This window comes from Muntiacus reevesi, chromosome 2 (assembly GCF_963930625.1).
Source record: "Muntiacus reevesi chromosome 2, mMunRee1.1, whole genome shotgun sequence".
In the NCBI taxonomy this organism is placed as follows: domain Eukaryota; kingdom Metazoa; phylum Chordata; class Mammalia; order Artiodactyla; family Cervidae; genus Muntiacus; species Muntiacus reevesi.
The window spans coordinates 242279539-242298205 of record NC_089250.1 but is presented as its reverse complement, the minus strand read 5'-3'; the positions used below and the strand labels follow the sequence as shown (position 1 = coordinate 242298205).

The following is an 18667-nucleotide window of genomic DNA, read 5'->3' as shown; positions in this document are numbered from 1 at the left end:
CTCTTCTCCTCCTACCCTCAATCTTTCCCAGCATCAGGGTCTTTTCCAATGAGTTGGCTCTTCGCATCAGGTGGCCAACGTATTGTATCTTCCACTTCAGCACCAGTCCTTTCAGTGACTATTCAAGGTTGATTTCCTTTAGGACTGACTGATTTGATCTCCTTGCAGTCCAAGGAACTCTCAAGAGTCTTCTCCAGCACCACAGTATAAAAGCATCATCAGCTTACCTTCAGTTGAACATTTTAGGTAAAATGAGTGCAAGGATCAAAACAAGAAAATCAGCACTGAGACTCGTGTTTATTGTCGTTACCCAGTGTCAATGTTTTATCATCTCTTAAGCGGTTCATGGGGTCGCAGAGTCGGACAAGACTGAGTGACTGAACTGAACTGAATTGGACTATAACTATAAACCTCATAACTTGTGTCATCTCCTAACATTCTATATCTCTGCCTCCAATTGAATCTGGAAGTACTAATGGAGGAGCCTCCTACATAGGGTTGATTGCAAATGATGGATCTCCTCTCTTTTCTACTGGATGAAGCCAACTTTCCCCATCTTGACATTTATGTGCTCTTATATTTTGTTTTGTTTGCATCTCCAACTTTAGTTTTAATGACTGCCTTTTCCAGACATTTCTCTTCCTAACAGAAACCTAGTCATGTCTCTCTTACTATCCTCCTCTCACCTGGAATGTCTTTCCTCCAATTCTTCTCCATCCCACACAATATTCAAATAACTGCAAATATTGTACTTTCATATGCTCATTTCACCAGCTAGTTGATGAGCTACTTGTGAAAGTGAGTCTTTATTTATTTATTTTTTTGATACTGTTCCCAGTATCTGGTGGAATGTATTACACAACAGACATTCAGAGCATTTTTTATCTCTCGTGTAGATTTTTGTAGAACCTCTGAATCATCATGCCGAGTAAAATTTCCAGTTTTACAGGATGATCAACTGCTTGACAAACATTACATTTTCCTATGTAGTGACCATAATTCAACACACTTCAAAAAGATTTTGATTGGCAAGATCTCTCAGAAGCTCTACTTTGTTTCAGCAAAGAGAAATGCTGCTCAGCTCCCTTCAGGTTTAAAACACTCTTCCCTCAGCTTGCGGGGCGTGTTGACTGTCAACAGTTCAGGGCTGATGCTTCCTCAGCTGAAGACAGCTGCCTGGACCAGGGCCAAGCCTGCATTCTGAGGGAGGTTCCCACAGCCAATAACTGGTCAGGGCTGGAGTATAAAGTCTTGGATGGATTTCCTCAATGGCCATCCCAACTCTAGAGGGGAGTCCACTGAGGTCTTTGTTGTAACTGCATCACTGCCCGAGTGCTCCTTCTACCCAGTCTCGTCCTTTCACTTTCCTACAGATATATATATATATATATTTTAAATTGGAGGATAACTGCTTTACAGTGTAATGTTGGTTTCTGCCATACAACAATATGAATGAGCCATGCATGCACGCTCAGTTGCTCAGTTGTGTCTGACTCTTTGAGACCCCATGACCAGGCTCCTCTGTCTATGGGATTCTCAAGGCAAGAATACTGGATTGGGTTGCCATGCCCTCCTCCAGGGGATCTTTCCCACTCAAGGATCAAACCTGTGGCTCCTGGATTGACAAGCAGGTTCTTTACCATTGAGCCACCTGGGAAGTCCCTGAGTGGTCTTATGTACCCTCCTTCTAGAACCTCCCACCATCCCACCCCACCCCTCTAGGTCATCACAGAGCACCAGGGTGAGCTCCCTCTGTTACACAGAGATCTACTTTACACATTTGTTGGTAGTCGCAAAGTTGTGTCGGACTCTTTGCGACTCCCTGGACTGTAGCCCATGAGGCTCCTCTATCCATGGGATTCATGGCAAAAATACTGGAGTGGGTTGCCATTTCCTTCTCCAGCTTTACACATTATAGTGTATATATGTCAGTGCTATCCTCTCAATTCATCCCACCCTCTCCTTCTACATCTATGTCCACAGGCCTGTTCTCTGTGTTGGAGTCTCTATTCTTGTCCTGCAAATAGGTTCATCAGTACCATTTTTCTAGATTCTGTATATATGTATTAATATACTGATCAAAGGGACTCCTCAGTAAAAATTCAAGAAATCTTCATCTTAGAATCTATTTCTAGGAAGCTCATTTGTGATACCTACCATTCCTTGTGAAATCATCAGATGATTTATTCATTTCTTCATCCATTCAGTTAGCAAATGTATGTTCCATAATCATTACATGTCTGACACTTAGTGAGGAAGACATGGACCCTGACCTCATAGAGCATGCTTCCTGTTAGCACACCAGACTTCTGCAGTTTCTCCCCACTTTCAGCAATTCCCAGAATTTAACACAGTCTCTCAGACTACTTTGTTTCATGCTTAAAATTCCTTCCCTGCTGTTCTTTTCCCGGTTAAACTCTACCCACCTTTCCTAATTCCACTCAAATGCAATGCCTCTCAGAAGGCTGTCCCTGACCATATCCGGTTTGTGCTGGATTAAGTGAGGGATCCAAACTCGGAGTCAGTGCATTCAGCTGAATTTGTCTCTTCTCTCCTCTTCCCTCCTACCACCAAACTGTAAGCTTCTCGAGTATAAATTTTGACTTCGTATCAGGCAAGCTGAATGTATTCAATGGCTAAATGAATGAGTGAATAAAATGGAAAATTAATCTGAGGGAAAAAAATGAAAGTTTTGATTCTGTTATCCATAGGCCCAGTTATCTAAATATTATGATTAATTAGTAGTCCAATGTAATTTTATATTTTGAGAAAATAAATAAGATGGGATAAAATATTCCTTTCATATTCTGTGCAGCTTTTTCAGCAGCCAATTTTTTCCAAGTATATTCAGTTGTGCTTTTTGGAGAACTTAAATGTTACATTTTATATCCATCATACTATTAACCTTGTGTTTCATATTTCTTTGATATGTATCCTTTTCATATTCTCTAAGCCCAGGAATTTGATAGGTATCTTTCAAATGAAAACTACAAAGGAATCTTAAATAATACAGATTCTAAAAGAGCTGTCTTTATATAGTACTTCAGCTTAGCAGTACTCTGTCTTTTAAAAGGCTTGTATATCGTTGAAGTTATGATAGTTTATCTCCATATTTTAAAAAAGAGTTCTTTTCTTCCTCATTGCCACACATGGATTTCTGTATAATATCCTTGACAAAATTCAGCTCTTGGCAAAGAATAATGTGTTAATTCTTATTTTCTCTTTTTCTTTTCCTTTTTTTTTTTTAGGTACGTCTGTCACTAATGTAACAGCTACTGACGCTGATGACCCAGTTTATGGAAACAGTGCAAAGTTGGTTTATAGCATCTTGGAAGGGCAACCTTATTTTTCCATTGAGCCTGAAACAGGTTTGTGGCCTAAAGTTTGAATTCTATTTACTATGTCATTGCTTCGGGGAAACACTTTTCTTGGGATGTGGATTATGAAATGCTCTGGTTAAGGAACTTCACTGCCTCTTAGTAACATTTGAATGTGTTATTCCTGTGCAGTGCCAGGTACATGGCAAGCCTGACAATCATTTTGATACATATTAAAATGAGTTGCAGATCCTTTGTAGAATATCACCTGTTTAACAGATGGCCTGGCACCGTTGTTCATCCCTGGGAAAGAAGTGTGCTTATACCTCAGGCCAACTTACATATCAGATTGAAGAATAAATACAATTACTTATTGGCTGCAAAATGCTTGGCAAGTAACATTTATAAAGATTTCTAAGTTTCAACTCACACATCTATGAAGTGGAGTGGAACCTTCCTCATAGCTTTATGAAGATCAGATGACCAATAAATATTCAGCACACAGTACATGGCATGTGGTAATCATTTCATGCATGGATATTATTATATTTGTTACTAGATTCCTCATTTGTTAAAACAGGATTCTGATATCTGTGTACTAGAACTCTCATGAAAATATTATCATTTTTGCCAATATTAAACACAACCAGTATCCTGAGTTCAATGGTATAGATTTTAGCAAACAGGAAATAAGTCATTTAAAAAAATAAAATAGGCAAACTAGAAAATTTATTTTTAATGATTTGTCAGATAACTTCATAAAGTAACAGTTTGTGTAAATGAAGATATATCTTTTATTATTTAATTTTAACAGTGTAGCAAGAGAGTAAAGACATTGTGTCAGAATTTTTATAATTGTGATTTTTATAGCATATTTTAAAATTACTTAAAATAGCAGCATCTTTTGGGTATAGTTTTTTTCCTGTATCTGGTGATTTTGTCTGCAGACTTCCAAATAGGAGAATTCAATATGTGGGCACATATACATTTGTTACTTTGATTCATGAGTTTTCAGCAGTATTGAGATGAATTTTCATGTCTTACCATTAAGTCAATTATTAATTAAATTAAAAATTTAGAGCCTCTCCTCACTTTTTTTTTTAAATTCAAAGAAAAATCCTCATGTATTTAAAAGTGAGAAAAAGTACATCTATACATAAATAGGTCATGGCTTAAAATTGAATTTAGATTCAGAAACAGGAAATAACTCTTGTAAAATACATTCATTAGGGGCATAATTACATACGCTTTTCCTCAGCGAAGGAGAAGGTCTGCTGTAGACGTCATCTCCTTTGTCCTCTTTGATGACCCTGGGAAAGCGTAGAGAAGGCGGTCAGCTCTGAATTTTAAGGGAAAGGAGAAACATCTGGAGATGTCCTACTCCTCATCCAGAGTCACAGTGAGAGATGGGACCAGGGTTGGGGCTCACACGCAGGGCCTTAATTTCAAAGTCACTGTCAGATGTCTTCAAACTTTTCTTTTCAATGGCAAGAGTTATGGTATAGTGGCGTCTGCAAAACAGAAGTGAAACTGAATCATTTCCCCTTCACTCCTTGACTGTTTGTTTGTTTACTTGAATCTTTTGGTTCACCATTTACAGTGTAATATATTGAGAAACAATTATTGAGAAAGTATATTGAGAATATATTGACAAACAATTGACACATAGTGTTATGTTAGTTTTAGATGTATAGCATAAAGATTTAATAGGGATTCCCTGGTAGCTCAGCTGGTGTAGAATCCACCTGCAATGCAGGAGACCCTGGTTTGATTCCTGGGTTGGGAAGTTCCCCTGGAGAAGGGATAGGCTACTCACTCCAGTATAAGAATACTGAAACCCAAGAGGGCTTCCCTGGTGGCTGAGATGGTAAAGAATCCACCTGCAATATGGGAGACCTGGGTTTGACCCCTGGGTTGGGAAGACCCCCTGGAGGAGGACATGGCAACCCACTCCAGTATTCTTGCCTGGAGAATCCCATGGACAGGGAAGCCTGGCGGGCTACAGTCCATGGGGTCTCAAAGAGTCGGACGTGACTGAGTGCATCACAGAACATATTGTGAAGTGATTATTATAGTAAGTCTGGTTAACATCCATCACCACACAGTTGTATTTTTTTTTTTTCTTTTGATGAGAGATTTTAGGATCTTGGCAACTTCTAAATATACGACACGGTGTTAGTAATTATAGACACCACATGCCATGCTGTGCTGAGTCGCTTCAGTTGTGTCTGACTCTCTGTGACCCTGTTACTGTCTCCCACCAGGCTCCTCTCTTCATGGGATTCTCCAGACAAGAATACTGGAGTGGGTTGCTATGCCCTTCTCCAGGGGATCTTCCCGACCCAGGGATTGAACCTGAGTCTCTTAAGTCTCCTGCATCAGCAGGCAGGTTCTTAACCACTAGCGCCACCACACAGAACATTATATCCCCAGGACTTATTTATTTTATAACTGTAAGTTTGTACCTTTGGATCAGCAATAGATATTTATCCAACAGATGTCCAAATCAGCATTCACTATGTGCCAGGAATCAAGTTAGATATAAGGAGACAAACTCACAAAGGTTAATCTCAGCCTATAATATCTCACAATCCATTTTGGCAGACAGATTTTTTTTTCAACATAAATACAAGGAAGCATGATGATGCCATTTAAATAATTTATATCTTAGGAATAACTTACCATGAAGTACAGAGAATAAAAGCCTAGTACTAAGTCAAGAGGATTTGGGCAACTTTAAATCTGATTTGACATATATTGCTATTTGCTTAATTGAATGTTGTCAGCAACATTTAATATGTACATTTTCACTCAGCATAATGAGTGTTTATCTCAACACATATTCATTTTAGCCTTATCATGTCCAATTTGACAGATACAAAGTTATTCATATTTTAGAAAGTTTATTCTGGTACTATTGTGGAAATGCACTGGAGAGAAATGATACTTGAAGCATGTACATAGAAGTTGCTTAATAAATACTGGTTGAATGAAGTTAACGTTTTTGACTCAAGCAGGCAGAGTGCAGAAGGAAGTGAAGGCTAAATTTAATAATAGAGTCAGCAACAGATGTTTAATAGCTTATCAATTAGCAAATTGATATAGCTTATCAAATGGCAAGTCACATATTGAAGCATCATTTTAAGTGAAAAGTAAGCATTATTGTGTAAATGTTTGCTTAATTATGCTTGAGTTTGTTCAAATGAAAGCAGAGGGTTAGTTGTTCCTAAAGGATCTGAATTTGTCTATCTCTGAGACCTTTGTTCACCTTTCTAAAAGAAAAATTGAGAGTGGTATGAATGCATGTGCACATAGTGGAGGAAGGTATAAAGGCAGAAGCACATTAAGAATCTTTTTTAATACAATAGAAAATGTACAAAAATGTACAAAGACCATAGAACATTTGAATTTTTTTATTTTATAAACAAAAGGAAAGAAAATACCCTTTCTGGTGATGAGAAGATTTGCATCATTTGCCTCATCTGAGAAATAGGCTCTGACTTGGAGTTAGATGAACAAGTGACTTCTTGGGGCTTAAATACTATGAAAGATAGAAGTACTGTCTTAGTGCCACTGCTGTAACAAAATACGATAAACTGGGCAACTTATAAGAATCAGACATTTATTTCTCAGAGGCCTGGAGGCTGGAAATTTGAAATCAGGGTGGGCATGGTCAGGTTCTGGTGGCTGCTCTCTTCTGGGTTGCAGAGGTTGTCTCTCCTGTTCCCTTAGAAAGAGAAGAAGCTAGGTCTCTGGCTTCTTTTTAAATGAATGCTAATACTATTTTTGAAGGATTCACCCTCATGATCTACCTCTCAAAGCTGTCACCTCCAAATACCATCACAGAAGGGATTGCAGTTCACCATATGAATTTGGGGAGAGTCAAAAACATGCAATCCAGGTTAGACATGAAACAGAATTAAGCAGGGAAGTCCATCACAATGTAATTCTGACCTTAAACCCATGCAAGTTAGGAGAGGATATACGCTAAAGCAATGTAGATTCACCAGCATCTTGGCCAAACCCATAGAGGTCCCTGGAACAAAGATTTCTCTTTTTTTTTTTTTTTTTTTAAATATTATTTTATTAGTTGGAGGTCAATCACTTTAGTGCACACAAATTACCAGGCTTTATTGTCACCTGCCTTGTGCAGCTGTTGGCTGAGATATACCTGGGAAGAGTAAGATACCTGCTTGAAACTTAAAATAAGTCCTACATATGCCTCCAGTAATCATGTATGGATGTGAGAGTTGGACCATAAAGAAGGCTGAGTGCCAAATTGATACTTTCAGACTGTGGTGCTGGAGAAGACTCTTGGGAGTCCCTTGGACAGCGAGGAGATCAAATCAGTCAATCCTAAAGGAAATCAACCCTGGATATTCATTAGAAGGACTGATGCTGAAGCTGGAGCCCCAGTACTTGTACCACCTGATGGGAAGAGCTGATTCACTGGAAAAGACCCTGATGCTGGGAAAGACTGAGGGCAGAAGGAGAAGGGGGCAGCAGAGGATGAGATGGTTGGATGGCATCATCAACTCAATGGACATGAGGTTGAGCAAACTCCAGGAGATAGTGAAGGACAGGGAAGTCTGGCATGCTGTAGTCCATGCGGTCACAAAGAGTTGGACACAACTTAAAAACGACTTCCAGCAAAAACTGGAATCTGGAGAATCATTTGGGGGAATGATCTGTATAAAGAAGACTGCCCACTGCCCACTGTCAGCAAGTCCTTGATGTTAGGCTCTTTTCAATAAGGAAAAGGAAACTTGCAGGAAGGGGGACCCCCTTCCAGGGCCTGAGGGTGGACTCTTGTCTGACACTCAGAAGTGAATTTTCCGAGGAGACATCTGTGTTGACAAGGCAAGAGACTATTGGGAAGGGGATCCTGGGCAGAAAGCAGGAGGGTGAGGGGACTCAGGAGAACCGCTCTGCCATGTGGCTCGCAGTCTTGGGATTTATGGTAATTGGCTTAGTTTCCAGGCTGTCTCTGGCCAATCACTCTGGTGCAGGGTCCTTCCTGGTGCTGCACACATCACTCAGCCAAGATGGATTCTAGTGAAAAGGATTCTGGGTGGTGGTAGGATATGAGGACTGGAGTCTCCTCTTTCCTTTTGACCTTTTCTGAATTCTTCCAGTTGGCAGTAGCTTGTTAGTTCTGAATTGCCACAAGTGGTCACTGTGGTACCTGGCCAGGGTAGGCGGTTTGAGTCAGTGGTTCCACTGACAAAACCTGAGGATAGGAGACAAGAATACATGTATGTGTCTTGTTTTACTCTCATGAGAATGCTAAGGACGGAATTCCGGACTTTGGAACACAGAAGTTCTGTTTTCCTGCTTGCTTGTTACGTTCCAACTTCATGAAATTATTTCCTGTCACCAGAGCACATTAATTGCTCTATCTGAGGAAGAGCTTTTCCTCTTGTTTTAGGTATCAGCTTAGGATTCAGAAAGATTTGCTGTTTATTCTGTTTATTCTCTTCTGGGAGCGTCTCCTAATCAGTAATCATCTTGTAATTGACTTGCTTATGTTCCTAAGTCAGTTTTCATGCTAGAATGTACAGCTCATGAAAGAATGGGGCTTGTCTAATTTGTTCATTTTGCATCCCTAGGCCTAGCAGAGAGTTTGGCACCTGAAATTATTCAGTATGTAGTTGAGACAGAAAGGCATGAAGAGGGCAGGGTGGGGAGAAAGAAGAGAAGGAAGGAATGAATTTATAAAGAGAAAGGGAAAAGCTTGCCACAACTTACAGAAAAGATGTGGAAACACCAGGAGGGGAATCCAGTTTGGTTTCCAGCCTGTCTTCCTTCTGTCTATTTTCGTGGTGGGAAGAACACCACTGTAACCTCACATGTGATTTTTGTTGTTTTTACTGAGACACTGAAGACTTAAATTCACGTCATTTCCAAGTCTCATGCTCTATCTTAAGTGTCTAGCCAATGCAGTGCTATTCTGGTACTTGCAAAAATGAAATTTGAGACATAAACTCTTGGTTAGATTTAGTTCTAGATTAGATTTTGAGATGGAAAGTTCAGCCATTGCAGCCATTGCAGAAGAAAGGATGGTTATTAATATATCTTCCTATCCTGGTGGTCACTGTGATAGTAATACAAATAATAATAGTAATAAAAGGGAAAATATTCTTGTGTGTCTAAACCATAGTGAAGAAGGAAGAATTTCTGTCTCCAATTTGCAGTTGACAGAACTGTATTTCAGAGAAAGTAAGGTAAAATGTCTTCCCTATCCTTTCATCAAACTCACTGTCAAATTATAAACAACAGGAAGAATAAAAACAAGACTATAAACAACCACCACCTCATTTACTGAGCATGTATTGTGTTCTCGGCAGTGTGCTAATTGAATTTGCATGCATTATCAAGTTTAATTTAATTTATTTCACAAAATATTTTGAGGTAGGTACTAAATGTCATCTCTGTGTTCCTGATGAGAGAACAGAGGATCAGAACTGATATTAATACATTTATTGTATTAATAAAACTGCAAGAGCCAGTTTTTCACATTCTCCTGTAACCCCACCTGACTTCCATGCAGTGTGTTTCGAGCTGGGGGCGGCTGTTGATATAGAAATGGACCTATAGAACTTGGAATCGGGCCCAGGTCTCCTTTATACATGGACACAAGAAAGAGTTTGATGTCAGATAAGATGGGAGGCAGTAGTAATTGTAAAATGAAGTGTCATTTTTGTGAATAGCTTCAAAAGGCTGAAAATAGCTTATTTGTATTCTATAAATGTTTTCTGTCTCTCTCTCTTTTTTTTTATTTTCCCCTCCCTGCCACCCCCAATACCATATGTTTGCTTGTAACATTTTGGGCACAGACAGGGAGAAATGTGGCATTTATTTAAAAAGCTACTAATTTGAGGACAGCAGTGAGAAAACAGTTGCAGACCATCCTAAGTGACTGAAGATGGAACATCTAAATAAAATGCAAGGCAAGTGAATAGTAAATGCTTAATTATCTGAGGAAATCAGGGTAAAGTTGCAGGACAGTGTGCACGTTGCTCCAGGCAATCAAGACTAAGAAAAATGACCAGCTGCAAAATAAACCAAGTTAATTCATTGACCTTTTTTTGAGACTCAGACCATCTTTCTTCATTGGATACAAATAACATTTGTCTCAGTGGAACATGTAAAAATGAGCTAAGGCAAAAAGTACTCCTTGGAAAAAATAATCCATATAATGAATGGTTCTCTTTTATAAAACTCAAGGATAATACATAGAATCTTCATGGAATGCCTTCATGGAATTGAGTCATTGTTATAACTTCTGAGCCAAAGTGATAAACTGCAAACATACAAAACCTCTTTTTAAAAAATATCAGGATGACATAAATTGTCATTTCCACTGCCTTGAGGACTGCCTAAAGGTTTTTCCTGTGCAGATTTTTGAGAATATTTAGGTAAACTCAAGCTGCCCAACAATGCTAGGATATACATTGATGAATGAGAATCTCTTTGTAATTCACATTAAATGACACCTAATCAACATCTACACTCTAATATAAAGTCATGTGCTAGCCTTTGAGCATGCAGTGCTTATATGATAAATCCTAAAAGAGACATATGTTGTTGCTGTTGTTTAGCCGCTAAGTCGTGTCTGTCTCTTTGTGACTCCATGGACTGCCACCTACCCAGGCCCCTCTGGCATGGGATTTTTCAGGCAAGAATACTGGAGTAGGTTGCCATTTTCTTTTTCAGGGATTTTCCTGACCCAGGGATTGAACCCACATAGCCTGCTTGGCAGGTGTATTCTCTACCACTGAGCCATCTGGGAAGCCAAAATATGTGGGCAATCAGAACAGTGTGATAACATAGGATCCATGCCAGAATTCTTTTTTTTTTTTTTTTTTTTGTAATTTATTTATTTTTTATTGAAGGATAATTGCTTTACAGAATTTTGCTGTTTTCTGTCAAACCTCAGCATGAATCAGCCATAGGTATACATATATCCCCTCTCTTTTGAACCTCTCACCCATCTCCCTCCCAAACCCACCCCTCTAGGCTGATACAGAGCTCCTATTTGAGTTTCCTGAGCCATACAGCAAATTCCCCTTGGCTATCTATTTTACATATGGTAATGTAAGTTAACATGTTACTCTTTCCATATGTCTCACCCTCTTCTCCCCTCTCCCCATGTCCATAAGTCTATTCTCTATGTCTGTTTCTCTATTGTTACCCTGTAAGTAAATTCTTCAGTACCATTTTTCTAGATTCCATATATATGTGTTAGAATATGTTTATCTTTCTCTTTCTGACTCACTTCACTCTGTATAATAGGTTCTAGGTTCATCCACCTCTTTAGGACTAACTCAAATGTGTTCCTTTTTATGGCTGACTAATATTCCATTGTGTATATATACCACAACTTCTTTATCTATTCATCTGTTGAGTGACATCTAGGTTGCTTCCATGTTCTAGCTATTTGTAAATACTGCTGCAGTGAACAATGGGATACATGTGTCTCTCTCAATTTTGGTTTCCTCAGGGTATATGCCTACGAGTTGGATTGCTGGGTCATATTTCTGTTTTTGTGCCAGTACCATACTGTCTTGATGACTGTAGCTTTGTAATATAACCTGAAGTCAGGAAGCTTGATTTCTCCAGCTCCATTCTTCTTTCTCAAGACTGCTTTGGCTATTTGGGGTCTTTTGTGTTTCCATATGAACTGTGAAATTTTTTGTTCTAGTTCTGTGAAAAATGCCATTGGTAATTTGATAGGGATTGCATTGAATCTGTAGATTGCATTTGATAGTATAGTCATTTTCACAATATTGATTCTTCCTACCCAGGAACATACACTATCTCTCCATCTGTTTATGTCATTTTATTTATGTCTTTTATTTCTTTCATTAGTGTCTTATAATTTTCTCTGTACAGTTCTTTTGTCTCCTTAGACAAGTTTATTCCTAGATATTTAATTCTTTTTGTTGCAATGGTGAATGGGATTGATTCCTTGATTGCTGTTTCTGATTTTTAATTGTTAGTATTTAGAAATGGAAGTGATTTCTGTGTATTGATTTTGTATCCTGTAACTGCTAAATTCACTGATTAGCTCTAGTAATTTTTTGATACATCTTTAGGGTTTTCTAGGTACAGTATCATGTCATCTGCAAACAGTGAGAGCTTTACTTTTTCTTTTCTGATATGGATTCCTATTATTTCTTTTTCTTCTCTGATTGCTGTAGCTAGGACTTCCAGAACTACTTTGAATAATAGTGGTGAAAGTGGACACCCTTGTCTTGTTCCTGATCTAAGTGGAAGTGCTTTCAGTTTTTCACCATTGAGAATAATGTTTGCTGTAGGCTTATCGTATATGGCTTTTACTATGTTGAGGTTGGTTCCTTCTATGACAGTTTTTTGAAGAGTTTTAATCATAAGTAGGTGCCAAATTTTGTCAGAGGCTTTTTCTGCATCTCTTGAGATGATCATATGGTTTTTATCTTTCAATTTGTTAATATGTTTGTATCACATTGATTGATTTGTGTGTATTGAAGAATCCTTGTATCCTTGGAATAACCCCAACTTGATCATGGTGTATGAGCTTTTTGATGTGTTGTTGAATTCTGTTTGCTAAAATTTTGTTGAGGATTTTTGCATCTATGTTCATCTGGGATATTGGCCTGTAGTTTTCTTTTGTGTGTCTGTCTTTTTTTTTTTTTTTTTTTTTTTTTTCTTTTTCTTTGTCTGGTTTTGGTATCAGGATGATTTTGGCCTTGCAGAATGAGTTTGGAAGTGTTCCTTCCTCTGCAATTTTTGGAAAGATTTTTAGAAGGATAGGCATTAGCTCTTCTTGAAATGTTTGATAGAATTCTCCTGTGAAGCCATCTGGTCCTGGGCTTTTGTTTTTTGGGAGATTTTTGATCACAGCTTCAATTTCAGTGCTTGTAATTGGGTTGTTCATAATTTCTATTTCTTCCTGGTTCATTCTTGAAAGATTGAACTTTTCTAAGAATCTGTCCATTTCTTTCAGATTATCTATTTTGTTGCCATATAGTTGTTCATAATAGTCTCTTATAATCCTTTGTATTTCTGCATTGTCTGTTAGCTTCTCCTTTTTCATTTCTAATTGTGTTCATTTGATTCTTCTCTATTTTTTTCTTGATGAGTCTGGCTAAGGGTTTTTCAGTTTTGTTTATCTTCTCAAGGAACAAGCTTTTAGTTTTACTAATCTTTGCTATTGTTTCTTTCATTTCTTTTTCATTTATTTTTGCTCGGGTCTTTATGATTTCTTTCCTTCTACTAATTTTGGGTTTTTTTCTTTTTATTTATTTATTTATTTATTTATTTTGGTTTTTTTTTTTCTTCTTCTTTTTCCAGTTGCTTTAGGTGTGAAGTTAGGTTTTCTATTTGATGTTTTTCTTGTTTCTTGAGGTGGGCTTGTATTGCTATAAACTTCCCTCTTAGAACTGCTTTTGCTGCCTCCTATAGGTTTTGAGTTGTTGTGTTTTCATTGTCCTTTGTTTCTAGAAATTTTTTGATTTCCCTTTTGATTTCTTTAGTAACCTGTTGGTTATTTAGAAACGTGTTGTTTAATCTCCATGTGTTTGTGTTTCTTACAGTTTTTTTTTTCTTGTAATTGATATCTAGTCTCATAGCATTGTGGTCAGAGAAGATGCTTGATACAATTTCAGTTTTCTTAAATTTACTGAGGTTTGATTTGTGACTCAAGATGTGGTCTATCCTGAAGAATGTTCCACGTGCACTTGAGAAGAAAGTGTATTCTTCTGCATTTGGGTGGAATGTCCTGAAGATATCAATGAGATCCATCTCATCTAATATATCATTTCAGACTTGTGTCTCCTTATTAATTTTCTGTTTTGATGATCTGTCCATTGGTGTGTGTGGGGTTTTAAAGCCTCCTACTATTATTGTGTTACTGTCAATTTCTCCTTTCATGTCTGCTAGTGTTTCTCTTATGTATTGAGGTGGTCCTACATTGGGTGCATAGATATTTATAATTGTTATGTCTTCCCCTTGGATTGATCCCTTGATCATTATGTAGTATCCTTCCTTATCTCCTGTAATCTTCTTTATTGTAAGGTCTATTTTGTCTGATAGGAGGATTGCTACTCCAGCCTTCTTTTGCTTCCCATTTGGATGGAATATATTTTTCCATCCTCTCACTTTCCAGAATTATTGAGATGGAGATGATGAGGAGTCCAGCAAAGGCATCTAGTGTTGAGAGAGATTAAAGAAGCCTTTCAACAGGTAGCATTGGGCCTAGAGACTGTGATACAGATTGAAGTAAGTTAGAAAGTGAAAAACAAATATCATACATTAATGTATATATTTTGAATCTAGAAAAATGGTACAGATGAGCCTATTTGCAGGGCAGGAAAAGAAACACAGATGTAGGGAACAGATGTGTGGACATAGGTGGGGGGATGAGGAGGTAGGATGAACTGGGAGATTATGGTCGACATATATATACTACCATGTATAAAATGGGCTTTCCTAATAACTGAGTTGGTAATGAATCTGCCTGCAATGCAGGAGGCCCCAGTTTGATTCCTAGGTTGGGAAGATCCCCTGGAGAAGGGATAGGCTACCCACTCCAGTATTCTTGGGCTTCCCTTGTGGCTCAGCTGGTAAAGGATTCACCTGCAATGTGGGAGACCTAGGTTCAACTCCTTGGTTGGGAAGATCCTCTGAAGAAGGGAAAGGCTACCCACTCCAATATTCTGGCCTGGGGAATTCCATGGACTGTATAGTCCATGGGGTTGCAGAGTGGAACATGACCGAGCGACTTCCCTTTCAGTAACTTTCACATGTATAAAAGAGACAGCTAGTGGGAAGCTGTTGTCTGGCACAGGGAACTCAGCTAGGTGCTCTGTGGTGAACCAGAGGGGTGGGATGGGGCGGTGGGAGGGCTTCCAAAAGGGAGGGGATATATGCATACATACAGCTGAGTCACTTCATTGTACAGGAGAGACAAACACAATATTATAACGCAATTACATCCTGATTAGATAAAGGTAACTAACAAGGACCTACTGTATAAGCACAGAGGACTCTGCTCAATACACTTAAATAACCTAAACGGGAAAAAAATTTGAAAAAGGATAGATACATGTATATGTATAACTGATCACTTTGTTATATGCCTGAAACGAATACAACATTGCTAACCAACTATAATATAAAATAAAAATTAAAAAAATAAGTAGTGATACTAAAGGCTGTGTTCCTGAAAACCTGTTTCCATTAACAGGCAATTGTCCCAGGGTAGGGAAGACTGTTAAATGAGGCCTTTTAGCATGAAGAAATCAAGAGGATATGTGGTCCAGGGAAAAAAATATATATGGAGGTGATATTGAAAAATTCAATAGTTTTCACTTCCTCAGTGGTATCAGAAGATTTTTACTTTAAGAGATGTTTCTATATAAAATAAAATTAGGCCCTAATTTATGGATCCAAACTCCTATTAATTTTTTGCATGACTCTTTTTGGATGAGTGCCATCACCTCTTGGGACTAAGTATCCAATTTTTAAAAATACTGATTATAATACTGTTTCTAGTCATTCATGAAATTGGGGGTAAGCATATACTCCATGCTTTGCCTTTGATATTCACAAATTAGACTATCTTGAATGTTATTTTTATATTTTTATTTGTGTTGAATCAAACAAAATGTGATGTTTTTGACAGGACAGTTCCACTCGGAACAAATCAAAGCTTTTTCAAGAATAGTAAAGAGAAAAGTACTAAAGCATCATTAAGTACAAGACACTGCTTTCCATTGAAATCTCAGGATTTGGAGTTGAAAGTCTGACTGCAAGACAGGAGTGACATGGAGAAAGGGGAAGCTGGCCTAATCAGTTGTCTGAGACAAGTTTCATTGTAACTGATTAAGAACTACTCCCTGAGTGCTGATCAAAACCTAGGGTATCTGCATCCATCACACAGCTGACTCACTGTGAAAACTGCAGAACAACCCAGATTAGGTCCTCCCAGGAAGTGAGTGGCCCATGGGGGTTAGGAGCAGGTGCATCTTCTCCTATTACATGTGGAATCTCTTCTAAGCCCTCTGGAAGGAGAACGGGGATTCTCCCCAGACAACTCAGGTGTGAAACCAACAGATAAAAAGATGTGTGAAGGAGCCAAAAGATGCTTTTCTTACTGTGGGGATAGCCTCCTAATGCACTCTTTATTCAATTTATATTTTCTTTACACACTGAGGAGCATAGATATCCACAATTTTTAAGTAAAGAATACAAGCAGACAGACATCCCTGTCAAGACCCCCACCTACACACACACACACACACACACACACACACACACACACACACAGATACATGTGCAGATCAATTCAAGATGGGGGGAAATATCAGTTTGTGACTCTATGCTCATTATAGGCCAAAAGAGTTTATAGAAAAAGACAGTTCCTTTCTCATATTCCTTATGTTTCAGGTAGGAGAACCACCAAGAGATGCTGAATAAAAGCATAGGCAGCAACAAACTAGGTATCACTGTCTTGCACTCTTGATGAATGCCTACCCCATATGAAGTAGCTATTTTAAGATATCTTATTAAAGATCAGGATTATGAATAAGTGTTTGGTACATATAGCACAATATAAATATTTGCTGAAAAAATGAACAAGTGAATGAATTAGTGAGAATGAGAATCTTAGACACTAAGTCATGCCTGACTTTTGCAGCCCCGTAACTATAGCCCTCCAGGCTTCTCTGTCCATGGGATTTTCCAGGCGAAGAATACTGGAGTGGGTTGCCATTTCCTTCTCCAAAGGATCTTCCTGACCCAGGAATCGAACCTGTGTCTCCCTCATTGGCAGGTGTATCCTTTACCACTGAGCCACCAGGGAAGCAATGCCACCTGTCTCTATATTTAAACTGTGCTGTGCTGTTTAGTTCCAAATTAGGGATGGTATGATGATGACAGAATTTCACTTTAAGTATCTAATGGATTAATATCCTAATCTGCTCAGTATTTAGAAATAGTATTCTCAACAAATGCTGTCCCCTCCATAGCCTTGGTGATGATTAAATTTTCATATCCCAGTGAGTATATCAGCTGACTCCTTGTGAACACTGACTTAATCATTTATTTCTCTGCTTAGAGTCGCTTGTGAAAGGTAAAGTAGGTTAAGTAAGTATGGTGGTCACATTAATTGTTTTATGATTACTAAAAAATAACCTCCCTACCCAGACCCACCCCCCACAACCCACCCCAGAACAATTATATACTTGAGTAAGCTGAAAAAAGTGTGATTGTCATATTACTTACACCTTGGAACAGTCTTAAGCCCATAGGGAGCTGTCCAGTGCTAACCATAGCTAGAGTCAAAGTGTTGTGTTTCTAGAGAAACCAAAGTCTTTGGAGGTTCACGGTGAACAGAAAGACCGAACCACACAACATGTAACAGCTGCTGTCACACTGGGGTGCTTTGGGATGGGTTTAGGTGGAAGCAAAAGCAAATTTACACCCCCATGACACATATCCAACCTTAGTAGACCAGCTAGAATCAGGAATTTTCCCCAGCTTACTATGAATCATGTCTCTGCAGAATTAAATTGTAGTTTCTATTTCTATGATATTTCCCTCCTTTGAACTATAGCTCTGAGTTTCATTTGGACTAGTTCAAAATGACTTAGGGAAGAAGGACAAAGAAATGCTTTCACTGATTTTATGGAAAAGCAAAATGTATGTAAGACTATCAAATATTAACCTTATTTATTCAAGAAATGCACACACACACACACACACACACACACACACACACACACACACACACACATATATATCCCTTTGTTGTTTTTGTTTAAGGATAGCAGGTTTTGTTTGTATAGCTCCAGCCCCAGTGTACTCCAGTCTTTCAGTCTAACTCTGCATCTCCAGCACTTAAGACTATATTGAACACATTACTGATGCTCAGTAATTGTTTTAAAATATTGTAGCAAATATGACGTTAGCTATAGCTCCCCAGAGAAGGATTATCTAATATTCAAGTTTTCTAGTTTGGAAAACAGAGTATTAAACATCATAAAATGTTAGCTGTGATTTTATATGCATGTGATTTTGCAAAGCTCAGAAAAGAGGGTTAATTCATACTGGACACCATTCTCCTTAAGGCAACTGAGATAGGTCTAGTACATGGATAGGAATCTACTGAGAGGCTGGATTAGAAGAAATATATAAATATTTCATCAGTTTTTGTATAAGTCAAATTTCCAGAATAGTCCAGTGAGATAACTTTCTCTGGAGTTAGCATGAAAGACAACAGATTTTCTTTCTAAGAAAGACTATCCCCCAAAAAAGGCTTCCAAGCATAACTACAGGGAATCCTAACTAGTTCTTACTGTGCATCT

At 38.2% G+C, this 18667-nt stretch overlaps 1 protein-coding gene across 2 annotated transcripts in view; it reads left to right on the top strand.

Annotated features, from left to right (window-relative positions):
- The window catches only part of CDH8 (cadherin 8), a 395613-nt gene that overhangs the window by 186071 nt on the left and 190875 nt on the right, over positions 1-18667 (top strand). For both annotated transcript variants that reach the window (XM_065925450.1, XM_065925449.1), the window contains exon 4: positions 3249-3368. In XM_065925450.1, coding sequence (XP_065781522.1) covers positions 3249-3368 — 120 coding nt within the window. The remainder of the gene's footprint in view (positions 1-3248; positions 3369-18667) is intronic.